Source organism: Alligator mississippiensis, chromosome 2 (assembly GCF_030867095.1).
Source record: "Alligator mississippiensis isolate rAllMis1 chromosome 2, rAllMis1, whole genome shotgun sequence".
In the NCBI taxonomy this organism is placed as follows: domain Eukaryota; kingdom Metazoa; phylum Chordata; order Crocodylia; family Alligatoridae; genus Alligator; species Alligator mississippiensis.
In genome coordinates, this window is record NC_081825.1 from 232,440,812 (window position 1) to 232,455,720 (window position 14,909).

General features: G+C 44.3%; 1 protein-coding gene across 2 annotated transcripts in view; it reads left to right on the forward strand.

Moving 5' to 3' along the window:
- The window catches only part of GALNT16 (polypeptide N-acetylgalactosaminyltransferase 16), a 149,271-nt gene that overhangs the window by 111,988 nt on the left and 22,374 nt on the right, over positions 1-14,909 (forward strand). For both annotated transcript variants that reach the window (XM_019476768.2, XM_019476767.2), the window contains exons 7-11: positions 1,452-1,539; positions 4,146-4,230; positions 5,592-5,695; positions 12,089-12,215; positions 13,262-13,354. In XM_019476768.2, the coding sequence (XP_019332313.1) occupies positions 1,452-1,539; positions 4,146-4,230; positions 5,592-5,695; positions 12,089-12,215; positions 13,262-13,354 (497 nt within the window). The remainder of the gene's footprint in view (positions 1-1,451; positions 1,540-4,145; positions 4,231-5,591; positions 5,696-12,088; positions 12,216-13,261; positions 13,355-14,909) is intronic.

Here is a 14,909-nt window from a genome sequence, read left to right on the forward strand (position 1 = left end):
AGCTTTTTAGTCCTGTTCAATCAATCCTCTATTTCAGTAGCTCATAAATGTCTGTTTTACTTCTGCTCGTAAAGTCATGCTTCTGGCAGCAGCAGAGGCAGCATGGTGATGGTTCCTAAGCAGAAGGGACCTGACAAGTCATTAGCAAGGATGGATCTTAGCCAAGAACTCAGGACTCTGGTCCACACTTTCTGAAGTTCTGGGATTTTGGGTGAGTTGATTATAGACATAGGTCATAGGGGTGTAGGTTCAGATGCCAAATTTGCTCCACATTCACAGCATCTTTTATCTTGGTTTTGGATCTCTCTGGCAGTCAGGATTGATTCCTGAAATGGCCTGTCTCCTGGTTAGTTATAGACTGAGCCTAAATCTTGCAAGGAATAGACTCTGGCACATCTGGAGATAGTGTTCATATACTGGAAGAATTGACACAAGCCTACTCAGTCACTAAATGATGAACATGGTGCACATAGGCTGAGAGACACTACACTGACTGAACTGGCCAGGGCAGAAGGAACTCTTTTGAGAACAAGAAATAGTCACGTGATCAGAAAGCCAAGGAAGTTCATGGGGAGTGGGGACTAAGAAAGACCCAAAAAATGGTGCTCTCTGCAGCATGGCCAGCTCATACAGTTTTATCATAAATCTTGTCATGTTTGGTGTGCGTCTTTAAAGCTCCAGCTCCTGAAATCAAGTGATTAAAATCTCAACTTTCCTTTAATAAGAAATACATTCCTAGTTCTCAGGCTAGAAAACATGACCTGAATGTACTCTGCCTAACACCTCAGACACCAGAAGACTAATAAAACACCCCAAGTTTTCATAGATTCATAGATGTTAGGGTCGGAAGGGACCTCAATAGATCATCGAGTCCAACCCCGAAAGTTTGTTAATTTTAATAAAATCTTATGATTTTTAAGCCTGCCTCATGGTTTTAGGGAATTTGATTAATAATATTTGGACACTTGCAGTTGACAATACTGCATCTGTATTTGTGTTCGATTAGTTGACTGGTTGTTTGGGGTTGATAAAATTACTTGTATATAATCCAAGCAAGATTTAATGCAACCGTAGGGATCAGTAGGTGCTGATTCTTATTCATGGGGCAGAAATATTAATCTTTGGGACTGTTCCCCCAGTCATGTGACCAGGGTCAAAGGGCTGTCTCTTCCTTGTATGTCTGTGTGTCAGTCTCATGTTGTAAGAGGACCTCAGTTCCATTCCCTCGTGTCATGGACAGGAAGTGCAATTGATGACTATCATGTGTCTTCAGTGGTTATGTATTCATTATCCTGTTGCCAGATTGGAGACAATGAATGCTGTCTGTGTGATGCTTTGTTTTGTGTCTTGGGGCTGTATGCATTGCTTTACATTCTTTGATCTCCTGTAGCTTTGGCATCTCTTTCCCCAAGAGGGGCCTTGACTTTTCTTCCTCTCCTCTGTTCTGGCAGGATTATACCCGAGTGGTGAGTCCAATCATTGATGTGATCAGCCTGGATAATTTTGCCTACTTGGCAGCATCAGCAGATCTGAGGGGAGGTACGTAAAGCTGCTGGCTTGGATATGTTAGAGGGAAAGTGCATGAGGAACAGCTGATGTTCTCTTGACCTTCCCAAGAAGCCAAAGAGAGGTTTTCCAGGCCAGGTTCTGTCTGTAGGTTCTGCAATGCCCACTGCTCAATCTCTTGTAGGAATGAAATAAAACCACACCAAGTCTGTCTTTAGCTTGCATAGAGAGCTCAACAGCAGGGAAAGACCAGTCAGCACTATCCAAGTATTGCAAGCTCAGCACTTAGAGGGATAAAGAAATGTTATCATATCATCCAGACCCCCCTCCCCCCACACGCCACCTCATGCCCAAGGAGTATGAGGTCACTTGATAAAGGGAAGTAATCAGACTTCCAGGCTGTAGCCCTGAAGCAGGGATTTAGATTAGTACAATTTGCTTCCTGCTCCACTTCTTTTTTTTGGTGACAGAGCAGAGAGAATCACTTTTACTGCTCTTCCTTTTCTGAGAGATGGCGAGTAAGAGGAGAAGCAGGGCAGGCAGCATGGTTCGCAGGGCTCCCTTAGAAACTCCTGAGCCTTCCTGTGTTGGTTCCAGTGAGTGGCAGCACCAATGCTGTTCTGGACTTTCTGTTGTGCTCTACCCCCTGGGAAGGACCAGCTGTAGTGGAAAAGAGAACATAGAGCTTACTGGGGAAGAGGGGTGGGACTTACTGCCCATCTAGGATCTCCCCTCTCACCCTGCACTTAGGCTACTTCAGTCAGAGAGGCATTTTTCGAGTCTGAAGTTTGCTCTCTAGGAAGGATTGGTCAGTGGACTGAAGGTCTAGGCAGACATTGAAGAGAGGTCTGCCACAGTACAACCCCTGCAGTGCCCAAGACCAGTATTCCCAGTGGCTCAAGGATGCCCACAGACACCCAACCCAAACCCTCCTGTGATTGCTGAGCTTATCTTTATCTCACAGGCCAGCAATCAGAGTGTACCTGGAAATTTGCCTACACATGCTGCATACACGCATGCATGTATAGATTCATAGATTGATTCATAGATTGTAAGGGTCTTGGAAGGGACCATGCAAGATCATTGGGTCCAGCCCCCCTGCAGTAGTAAAGACAACTGGGGTAAGGTGACCTCAGCGAGGTGACCGTCCAGTTTCCTCTTGAAGATTTCCAGGGTAAGTGATTGCACCACCTCTGGAGGGAGCTTATTTCACAGTCTGGACACCCTAACTATGAAGAAGATTTTTCTAGTTTTAAGCCTGAAACAGTCTTCCAGGAGTTTGTGGCCATTACTCCTGGTTTTCCCCAAGGGTGCCCTGGTGAATAGTTGTTTGCTGAGCCCTTGATGTATTCCCCTGATGTAGTGGTAAGCTGCTACCAACTCCCCTCTCAGCCTTCTCTTTTTTATTACCCTGAGCCCGATGACATTTGCTTTTTTGATATATGCCCCCCTCCCACCTCCTCCTAACATAAAGCATGTATACCAGCCCCACTCACACTCTCCAAAAGCACCCTTACTCTAATGGAGAAGTGATGAAAGTGACCACTGCCCTTCAACACCTTTGCTGACTAAGTAGCAGGAAGGGCTAACCAGCAATACCTAACTACCAAGAGGTCGCTCAAGCAAAGTCCCTAGGCTGACCCTCCTTTCCTAGCTGTTACATATACCTGCATCCGCTCCACGATTCCTGGAAAATAGTACAACAACCAGCTGGCAGCTTGCAGACAAACTCCCTGCTCTCTGTAGATCCCTCTTGCTACTCCCTGCAGTATGCAGCTATTTGGACTTCCCTCTGTCACCTGGTAAGTATCCTAAAGCTGCTCCTCCCTGCTGCTAAGTCCTCCCACAATCCTCCCTGAAAAACATTCTTTAAGCTCTTATCTGGCTGCCGAACCCTTCCACCAACATCCCTCTTCCCTCCCTCTCTTTCAGCTGGGTGAATTCCATCTGCCAACATCCCTTCCCATCATCCTCCTTGCTCTCAGTATCCACCCCATTGCTTGACATTGTTTTAAGGATGACACTGAGCTCAGGTCTCAAATATGGGGCAACTAAACAAGTGACAGAACTGGAGAAAACCAGTTACAATGACCTGGAGCCTTTCTTCCCAGAAACAGCCGCGTCCCACTGAGAGTGTTGATTAAAACCTCATAACTTTGGCAGCCAATGAGGCATTAGACACGCTGGCCAGAATACAGTAGCACTAATTATCACATCTCGCTCTAGTGACACACTCCAGAAGATCTGGAATGTAATTGAGCACAGACAGGGACCGCTGAGGGAGAGGAGTGCTTGGGAAGGGGTCGGGTGATACCTGGAAGCAAAGCAGCTTCCTTGCATTCTTTTGCAATGGGATAAGTTGCTGGCTAATTTGAGATGAGTGAAGAGTGTAACTCTGGGATTTCTGTCCACTGGTGTTATGGATGGCTTCATGAAGGTCCGGTATTCTGGGCTGCCTCCTGCTGGCTGATGTGCACAGTAGCGCTGACTCTCTGGTGTTACACTTGCCACAGGCAGGGATGCAACAGGCAACCCCACAACACCATGGCAAGGTGAAACTGGGGACCAGTCACCACAAGGGGTGGAAGAGTATGTGTGCAGAACAAGATTCCATTCCTAGCCTTTTTTTTTCTTCTCAGGGTTTGACTGGAGCCTTCACTTTAAGTGGGAGCAGATCCCCATAGAGCAGAAGATGTCCAGGATAGACCCAACCCAGTCCATCAGGTACCAGTCTCTGTTGGGTTTGTGTAGCTAAGACTTCACTTTGGTAATAGGGTATGCACGAGAATTTGCCTTGCAGAGATGAGGTGCTGTCCCACATGATAGTGCTTTGAGACACTTGTCATGTGACATATTTGAAGAGATATTATGATGTGTCTGAAAGCTGTGGTTTATGATTGTGTTACTCCCTGAGCAATGTAAAAAGGAGAGTGATAGTAAATTAAGTGCATCTACAAGCTGTTGCAGCCCATTCTCCCTGTCTATTTATATAGCCCCCATCGCTCACCTGTCTGAGCGCATCATGTCTTTCCAGTAAGGTAAGAAAGCGGCATTTTCCCAATTTTACAGGCAAGGAACAATTTGTCTGGTGTCAGACAGGAAGTCAGTAGCAGAGTCTGAGAACTTAACCCGCAACCACAAGTGGTCCTTGAACACTCATACTTTGGGGGCAAGGTTTTGACAGAGATGGGAACATATACCTACTTCCTTGTTTGTCAGAACAACTGCTGCCTAATTCACGTCTGTGTTCAAAGCTTTGAGAAGTTTGGTATGTGAACAATGCTGATGCAAAAGCAAAATGGTTGTCTATTTAGACAATAAGGTTCCTAACTGTAGGACATTAAGAATTGGGTAATATCCCTTTAAATAGCATTAGAGACTTTGTCATCCTTACTCATTCCTGCTTTCCAGAAGCCACTAGAATACAGACTACACAAATGGTGTGCATTTGTAGCTATGTCTTACATGTTTTGTGGCAGGGGGGGTGGCCAACCTTCAGTATGTGTGTCACAAGTAGCACAGGCAGCCTCTGTGGCATGTGGCAAATCAAGGAGGCGAGAAGCACTACAGTGGTAGACAGGGCAGAAAGGAGAAAGCAGGGCAATAGGTCAGGCAGGGAGCACAGGGCAGGAAGCTGAAACCAGAGCAGCAGATCAGGCAGGGGAAGGGGATTGGAGTGGCATTTGGGGAGTCTATGGAGCTAATGTATGGTACACCTGCCAAAAAGGGTACGTCCTACTGCTTTGTGAAGCTACTAAGTTGTTCGGACCCTCCCATGCGCACATGCATCCTTCATATGCATGTGAAGATAGACAGCCTGATGACAAAAGTACAAGATTTAGAGTAGAGAGCTGAGTCCTGTTCCCAACACAGCTGCCTCCTCATGGTGAATGAGGCAGAGAGCTAGGTTAGGCCAAGTTTTGTCCAGCCATAAAATGGAGAAGATGAAGCTGGGGTTATGAGGCCTGACTAACTGATTAACTTAAGTGTCTTGTGACTTTCAGCTGAAAGGTCCTGTGCAAATGCAAAGGGGTTTGTATTTGTGGTGGTAATATTTTATTATGTTTGCCCTTCCTTTTCTCCAGAACACCTGTCATAGCAGGAGGCATCTTTGTTATTGATAAGTCCTGGTTTAATCACCTGGGGAAATATGACACTCAAATGGACATCTGGGGAGGAGAAAACTTTGGTAAGTTATGAATTAACTTCTTCGTGCCCCCTCCTTGCCTTTCCTCCCTACATCGCAGAAAATGACTATAGGGAATCTTGAGGGTGTTTCATGGTTATCTTGGGCCTCATTCAAGTGCTGCTTGCAAGCAGATGGACACCTTCCATACCTACAAAATTGCCCCCCTTGAAAGATCTGTGTATCACCCTAAAGTTACATATGCTGAGGTAGGCTCAGTGCCAGTCAGATCTGTATTACTGGCTTATTTGTACACGATAGGTGTAAATTTTTTGAGGTACACAGCCCTGACACAGCAAAGCCTTCTAGGTATTGTCACAATATTTACTTTTTAATATTACAGAGGTTATTTTTATTTACTAGTAATGTCAGATCTTTGGAGGAGTTTCTCCTTCCTACTGCACTCTACTTTTATACAGCTCATGAATTTAAGGGTCATCACCACCTTTTAATCTTCCTGTACCCTTCTCTTCCTCCAATAAAAGTGAGTTCTGTCTCAGCTTGGTGTCTTCCTACTATATCAGACTGTCTAGTGAGCAGAATTTGGGCATGATCTGTTTAAAAGGGGACTAAACACAAGGATACTTAGCAGATGAGGAATTCAGAGTATAATGGCAATATTATTTCTATAGGAAGGGTCTGAGATCTTCCTCCCCAAACCTAGCAAAGGTGACACAATTCTAAGCTCTGCTTTCTCCCAAATGAGATGATGCTGTTGAAATAAGGGTGAAATAGAAGAACTAAAAGTACTGAAAATAGATTCACAGAGAAATCAAGTATTAGAACAAAGTGCTGGGAGAAAGGAGAGGAGAAGCATTAAAATAACTAATTTATTATTTATATTTCCTGTTAAATAAATAGGTACAAAATAAATCTATACATAGCTGTGCCAGTGTTTCTGTACCTATCATAGTAATAAAATGGATCCCTCCTGCCTGAAAGGATCTAGTGTTTTACAGTGCTTCTGCTCACTCTTAAGTCATCCCAAGAGTCACCCACATGCAGGAAATGCAATTTGGTATTGTCTGTAGAGTTCAGGAGTGTGTTTCATTAGAGAGGGAATAGCCTCCCTAAGAAGTCAAGATATAGTGGCAAAGCACTCTTGGTGTGGTTGCAGTTATATCAGCAAAACTGCACTTTTACTGCCATTCCACCACACCTGAACAAAGCAAGTTATGCCAAGAAAAAGAGCTGTTTTGCCAATGTAAGTTTGTAAGTTTACGACTGGGGTTTCTGTTGGCACCACTCTGTCAATTGGGGATCACCTGTCTTCATGGTCTAACTGGTACAGTCACCCTGACAGAAGTTGGTGTGTTTGGTGCTCTGCTGGAATTCCACCGTGCAGCAACTGCAAGATTATTAAGAATACAAAGCTGCTAACAATTTACTGTATTCAAATTACATATCTATTAATACATAATGTAGATGTGTAGATAAGTTCCCTTTAAAAAAGAAAACAAGTTGTCCTAGTCCTAGTTAAGGATCAGTTGAGAAGGGAGGAAAATAATGCAACAGCTATGGGAGTTTTGTTGTAAAATGAATGCTATCAAGTGACTCGATACTGTGTTTTTTCAAAATCTCTGTAGGTGCCAATCTCATAAATTAAATACAAATATAAAGGCCTGCTCATCTCACCTTGACGCACAAATAAATACCCACCAGGTAATAGGAGGATAATAAAATAAAAAACCCTGTTATGCCAGTGCTGCAAGCTAATCATTAGCCGAGTATTATGGGCAGAAACAGAAGTCTTTCCAATAAGCAGACACCTGGGGCTGCTGCTTCTTGCAGTAGAACTGAAATGCTTTTGAAAAAGCAAATGATAGTGTGACCAGTAACAGAATGTCCAGTTGACACAATTTAAGAGTAAAATACACAATAGTCAATGGCTGCTTTGCTTATCTGCCAAGACCTTGCTTCCTTTCCTGATATCACAGACATTTGAAGGAGGCATTCCACCCCAATGCTTGTTTAGAGTGTCAGTGAGGCTATGAACAGCTCATCCCTTTCCGTTCCAACAACAGATAGCATTGGTTTAGAAGCAGGGCTTTATTTCCCTCAGACTTTTAATATTCCAGCAGTAGAGTAGGGACACAGCCAGACCCCCAGGGCACAAGGGCAGTGGCAACTTCCAGTTTCTGCACGAGTGCCTAAGGCCCCCTTAAGTTGGTGCCTGGGGCAGTTACCCCATTTGCCCACCTTAGTTATGCCACTACACCACAAGTGTCATGGACCCTTCCCCTTCCACCTCTGACCCCTTGTGGCACGCACGCACACAGACATGCAGTTTCTTAATGCAATAGTCACTAGCCCTCCTTAGACTTTGATAGCCTGACACACATGGTTCCCATTCCAGCCTTCTACTTTCTTCCATACAACTGTTTGTGTGGAACCTGTAAGCACTAATGATGGAGACAGATTATTTATTTAGGTGTTTGCTCATTCCATGCTGCACGCTAAGAAGCACACGGTGATTGTTCTCTAAAGCATTTATGAGTAGAGACCGTGAGGCAGAGTTCTCTGCAGTGAGCAGTAGTAAATCAGTCTCCTACTTACCCACATGCCATTACTTGCATGTTGAGCTGATTGAGCTATCCACAAAGTCTCTCAATTGTCCTCCTTTGCATCCCTTCATAAATATTCCCTCTGCTGGGATGCCTCCAAAAACTTGGCAGGGGCCAGGCAAAAGGTGTCTAGTGACCACTGCTTGTTGACACATTTCTCCCATTACATCGAATTCCTTGTCTGTTTGTTATATTTGCTTCTTGTCACATCCCTTATGCTTCAACTATAGGCTCAACATAACACAGACCCTTTATTTATGTTTGTACAGTGCCTAGAAAAATGGGGCCTAGGCCCAGGACTTGTCCTCCCTTAATGACAATATGAATGGCAATAATGAAAAATAGTTTTGTGAAAAAATCAGAGTGTATATATTTTATATAAAGGCTAGCCTGTAGTCTAACTTCTTGAAGAAAAGAAGCCAAAGAGTCTTAGCCAATAACTTTCTGCATCAGGCCAGTTGTTCCACTTCCAAGGTTAGAAACTGATTTTTATTGAATTTTTTAAACAGATATTGAAGTGCGCTTTTTTTTTATTTTTTTTTAAGAAAAGCATTATTGAATGGTGGTTTTTCATTTGCCTTAAAAGAGTTCTCAAGAAAAAAAAGTTTTTTGATCAAAACCCAGGTTTTTGGTAAATCTAATAATATTTTTATAATATCCTCTTTCTCAAAATTTATATTAAAATGATATTTTTTCATGAAAACAACAGTTTAATAGTGTCAGTAATATTGGGGGGGGCAAGAATCCTTGTTTTTTTTATAGAGGACCTTTGTGACAAATGTTTTGCTTGAAAATTTGCCCCACTGTATATGCAAGCGAGCAGGTTAGCAAAGGGACCTGGTGTGGGTGAAGAGCAGCTGTCCTGAGGAGAAATACTAAGAGGGAACTTTGCAGTACAATACTCTACAAGCTTTATTTCAGCTAAGAGACAGGAGTGACTTGTTAGTTGCTCAGAAGCCTTCTGCATGTTCAGCTGTGGGTAGGAGTCTCTTACAGGAAATGGAGCAAGCCACAGTACTTAAATCATCCTAATCTAGACTGGACCAAAAACTGGAAAATGCACAGATGAAACAATCCTACACTTATCCTTAGGGAATGTGCTAAAACACATAATGGATCTTCTCCATCTCTAGTTTCTCTTCTACATTGGAAATAAAGAAATTTGAATATAAGGATGGATTATTGAGTCTACTGCATAATATTTTTGGACTGTCTTGCCTGCCTGCTCAATGATACAGGGATGGATTGGGAGGGGTGCAGTGACCCAGTTGCAACTTCTCTGCACTGTAGGCCAGAGCCAGCTCTCTGGAGGGTATGCCAGCTGGCTCCAGTCCTCCTTGGCCCTGGACATCTTGGTCCCCTGAAGGGTCCAGGCAGAAACTGAGGTCATACTATGAGGGAAAGGAAGGGACAGGGAAGTGTAGCTGGATTCCTTGGGCTGGCAGGGGGTACGGGAGGCCTGCCTGCTGCTGCTTCCACTATCCTTGCCAAGTCTGGCAGCCCATGCAGCTGCTCTCCACAACTGGAGCCTCAGCTGGTGGGGGACATCAAATGGGACTGTGTAGGGAGTAGGGGAAGGAAAGAGGGACCTGCCCACTGCTCTGGCTGCCCCCAGCTGGTGGGGGAGTGTTAGCCTGCGGGTAGCAGCTGCACGTGTCGGGCTCCCCTTGGGGCAACAGTGGTGGTAGGTGAGTTCCTCTTACCTGCTCCCTGCCTGGCTCTCCCTCCCCCTGGTGTCCCTCACTGGCCTGGAGGCTCCAGTCATGCCTCACACCTATGCCTCGCTGGTCTGAGGGGCAGAAGGTGGCATCTACTGCACCTCCCTTTTTTCTTAATCCGGTATTGGCCCATGCATGGACACACTTCAGTGGACACACATGAATGATCCTGGAAACTCAAAATCCAGTTAACATGCAAACAAAGCACACATGGGTATGCTTGTACAAATATTAGCCCAGAATGAGTTAGAAAACAGTTCCAGGGGAGAAGGTGCCAGCTGGACATCAGACCAGACAGAAATTTCAGGCTTGGCTTTTTAAAAAAAGGGTTTTCCCTGTTCTTGATGTTGGCTAGCTGGGAAACTTTCCTTTGCTGCTCACCTCTTGACTGACACCTCATTCAGAACAGACGGGAAAGGATGTGCTGTGGGAAGTGGGCAGGACAAAAGGCAGGTGTGGATTCTACAAACTGATGGCTTATTACAATTTTCTTCTGTACTTGGAAACGATAGCAAATTAAAAGATAGTCTGTTCACTTTAAGACACTTTTCCCACTCATCCCAAAGGAGCTGGATAGACAAGCTGAAGGGCTCAGGTGGTAGCTTTCAGCATGAAAGGATTTATTTTTAAACTTCCCAGTGCTAGAATCCCCCGTCCTGTAGAGCACCTCAGGTGGGGAAATTATTTGAAAGAGACAAGAGTCTACATAAGCCCTTGGTAGGAGGTTTATCCAAAGCCATCCCTGACTCCCTAGATACTTTTCCCCATTCTCTTTCCTTTTTTATTCCTTTCACCTCCACATTAAATGCAAGTGAAGAACCCCTCCAGTGTGGCAACATTAACTCACAAGCACAGACTTGGAAGCTTTAACAAGGTCCTGCCTCCTCAGTGTTGCAAATGAGCTTCTGTACATCAAAGCTCCTTTGCTCTTTTAATCCTTTAACAAAATGTTGAATTTTACTGCAGGGCCAGTTGGGCTTCTGTAATCAATGGCAGGGAGGGTGCTCTTTTAAATAAATGGGACTGAATTCTGTTCCTGATAAAATTCCTTCAACAGGGGGAACTGTGAACAAACTACAGCATTGCAGTTTCAGTCTTGTGCTGTTTTTGGTAGAGCCCAGTGGATTTTGTAGTTTACAGTGAGGTTTTGCAAGGCAGATAATACAGTAATTAGAGATTTGTTGCAGCTACTAGAGGTCTCAGGGCCAAGAGAGGAAAAGGGTAGACTGGTAGAGGACATATGGTTCACTGTTCAGACTGGCACAGGGGCCTTCTACAGCAGTGGTTCCAAACTCTGCAATGCTGAGGGGTCACAAAAGTGCCTGTGCCAGAGGAATGTGTTTAATTTTATATACAATGTGCATAAATGCAGTCAGCTATGTTACCACCCTGCCATTACAGGGGAATTGCAACTGTGGCCTGAACTTGTCAGGTGTTTACAGTACACTCTCCTTTGTACCCCAGAGTGATATACTTGAGGACACAGAGGAGGAGATGGGTCACTAGTTGTGGACTGTTTGCTTCAACCAAAAAGGACCTCTTCATCTCCTCTATTTCTTCTGTTCTAAGACATGTTTGTTCACACCTCTTTATGAATCTGTTGCTTTTCCACTTGTTTCTATTTGTTCTCCCACTTAAGTTTTCCACCCATTCTAAATTCTTCATGGGTTTCTCAAATTCACCAGTGCAACCATATCTCCTAGAGGAAGGGCTTGCAAGGCACTGGAGTCCAAAACTACGCAACCCACTGTAAGGTCACGTTAATATCACATACCTTTCCTGAAAGCCATTTTAAGTATCTGAGAACCCAAAGGAGCAGGATAACTAAGCAAGTATCTTGCTAAAACAATAGTCTTATTGGGACCAGAGGGAAGAGAGACTGGAAGAAAGTTAGGATGTCTCTTGGAGGGAGGGGGTCTAACTCTGATTCAGGAGGGAACAAATTATCTCACCTTGCATCATTCCCAACCTTCCTAGTCATACTTTTCATGGTGTCTGTGGCATGGACAGAGATGGGAGGCAAGGACTTCAGGGACAGCATGTGGATCAACATTGGTGGAAGTCTGGTATTGCGTTCCTGGCTGTTGTCTCATGATTCTTGGGATCTTTTCCAGAGCTCTCCTTCCGTGTGTGGATGTGTGGTGGCAGCTTGGAGATCGTTCCCTGCAGTCGTGTGGGCCATGTGTTCAGGAAACGCCACCCCTACGACTTCCCTGAGGGCAACGCACTGACCTACATTAAGTAGGTATTAGAGGATTGCAATGGCAGATCGGTCACCCTTGTGCTTAGCATGCTTAAATAATCTTATTGCACAGTTTCATCTTTTCTCTTACCTTTTCCATAGGGACTTGGGGGCCAGGGGGAAGTTTCACATGATTGAACATTCATATTTAACCAGGGTTTCTCTGGAGCCTTCTGCATAGGAAAAGAAATTGTGATGGTGCTACAACAGGAACTGTCAGCTGGATCTCAGGAATTCTTGATCACATATGTTGCTACTGATTAGGAGATAGTACCTGAGCCCCCTGAGTCCAGATGTACTACCTGTCTGTATCAGCTCTGAGAAATCACAAGGGAAGCTTTCTTTGTAGAAAAGTGGGGGGAGAGAATCATAATAAGGAAAGCTGGCAGACGTGTTGGGAGGAAGGAGAGTGGTCTGTGACTAATCACTAAAGACATGTATACACAGCTTTACTCACAAGGGAGTAAAGCTGTTGCAGACTAAAGGACAGATGAATACATTCCCTGGTATAATTTGCCTTGGTTTGTGTCCATATGGAAATTATCCTGGGATCAGGAATGGCCAAACCTGCAGCTATCCCAGGGCATCTTACACAGTAGATGTTTATTACTGCATCTTGTTGCTAGGCAGTGAGGGATCAGGTTCCTGCCTGTAGAAACATAAACCAGTGTAACTTATACTCGTAGAGTTTTACACCTGGGTTAGCTCTCCCCAGATTGGGTAAAGTTAGTCCAGTTTAGGGGATAATATAATCTGTCCACTACTGTATGTGTACGCAGGTGTAATGCCGATTTTACACTGGCAGAAATGCTTCATCTGTCTATAATCTTAAGGACACTTTTACTTTTGAGTGTGAGCATCCCCACAGGTATCTAAAGTGCTTTAACTGATGCATTCTATAGTCACGCTGTTAGTTGTTTGGCTTGAACTTTCCTGAGCATACTATGCCCCTGTGTAGACACATTCTCAGTCACCACAGTTCTGTCTTGATGAGCGATCCGCAGGCAGCTGGCACTCAGCAGAATTGCTCCTTGCCCACATGCAGGAACACCAAACGCACTGCAGAGGTGTGGATGGATGAGTACAAACAGTATTATTATGAGGCCCGGCCATCTGCCATCGGAAAGTCATTTGGAAGGTAAGTCATCTCTAAACTGGGCTGGCCATGTTCCTGCTAATGGACTTGTTAGCTGGGAAGGATTTTATCCTATCATTGAGATAAAGATGCCCTGCATAGCTCATGTTTGGAAGCACAGCACAAATGATTGTATGACTAGGCTTCCTTTAAGTGTTTTATAAGAAGTAGATGTCTTTCCCTACTACGACTATCTAACTTTCTCTATAACACAAAACCAAAGGGATCCTTAAAAAAAGTAAGTAAAAAGGAAATATGCTTTAGATATTAAGCTCACAGAAAGTGCCGGGCCTCTGTAAGTCTGAGCTGAGCTGTCACATGCAGACTTACACCTGATGTGGCATTCCTCTGCAGGTGCTGGATTCAGACTTGACAGGACTTATTTTTACTGGTATAAGTGTTCATGAAAAGGCAGGGATAGGCAAACTGGCTTCCTCATGAACTTAGGTGTGGAGTAGGTTATATGTACCTGAGGGGCAAAGGACAAGTTACTTAAAGGGCATTGAACTTCCAACTCAGTTATAAAGATTTTTTTTTAAATAGGATATGTATCCATAGATGCATATTTGTGGGAGTATCTGTCTGTGGATAGTGAGAAGCTATTGCTATATTGGTTTGGGGCAGTGTTTCCCAGACTGTAGAGTGCAGCCCCTAAGGAGGTACAGCAATTGACGGTGTGGGGAGTTAGTGGTGGTGAGGAGGAATCGGCAATAATCAACAGCTGAAGTAGGGCAGCACAAGAATGGCACTGGGAGTGGCACTGGGACATAAGCCCCAGAAGTTTGTTTGTTAAGTATAGTTGTATTGCCAATATGTAGGTTTGCTTGGTAGCAGTACAGGCCCTACTCTTTATTCTGAGGCAAGTAGACTTAACCCTTCATGTTTTACATTCTGGTTAGTTTTCCCGAACAAAGAGCTGATTTTTAATTTAAAAAAAAAATTAAAAAATCAGGCTTTTCCTACCTTATTTACTTGACCTGAACTGAGTACAGCATCTGAGCCAGAGCCTAAATTGCAAGACCCAGGCACCCCGCTGCTTGCCCATTAGTGATGGAGACCTGCCTATTACACAATTCTTGAGCCTGCCTGAAGATGGATTAACATCATTTTAGGATCAAAGCTTGCAGTGCTTCCTCATGAAGCTCTGTTAGCGACCTCAGTAGCAGCTTTGGCTGAATAAAAGCTATATCAGGGCTGCAGGGTTTGGCCTTAGGTAATTACATAACCTGTAGTAACAGTGCTGTCAAGCCTACATTAAATGCACATGTAGGATGTAAATGTCACGGATGCTGTCAAGATTAATAGGGCCTATAATGTGACCTGCCTCCCCACTGTTTAAAACAGATTACAGGGTCTATGTAGTTCCTTATAAGGTATGGTTGTTTATGGCTGCTTCCAGCTGGGTGCCTGAGGGACAACAGGAGAAAGAGGATATATAAAGAGGGCACAACGCAACATGGAAATATATTGAGAAGAGGGGAGTCACTGACTGTGTGCTAGGATCATTCAATGAGTGGGTTGGAGATGGAGCCAGGGCCCTCTTCTCACCTCAGCCCCC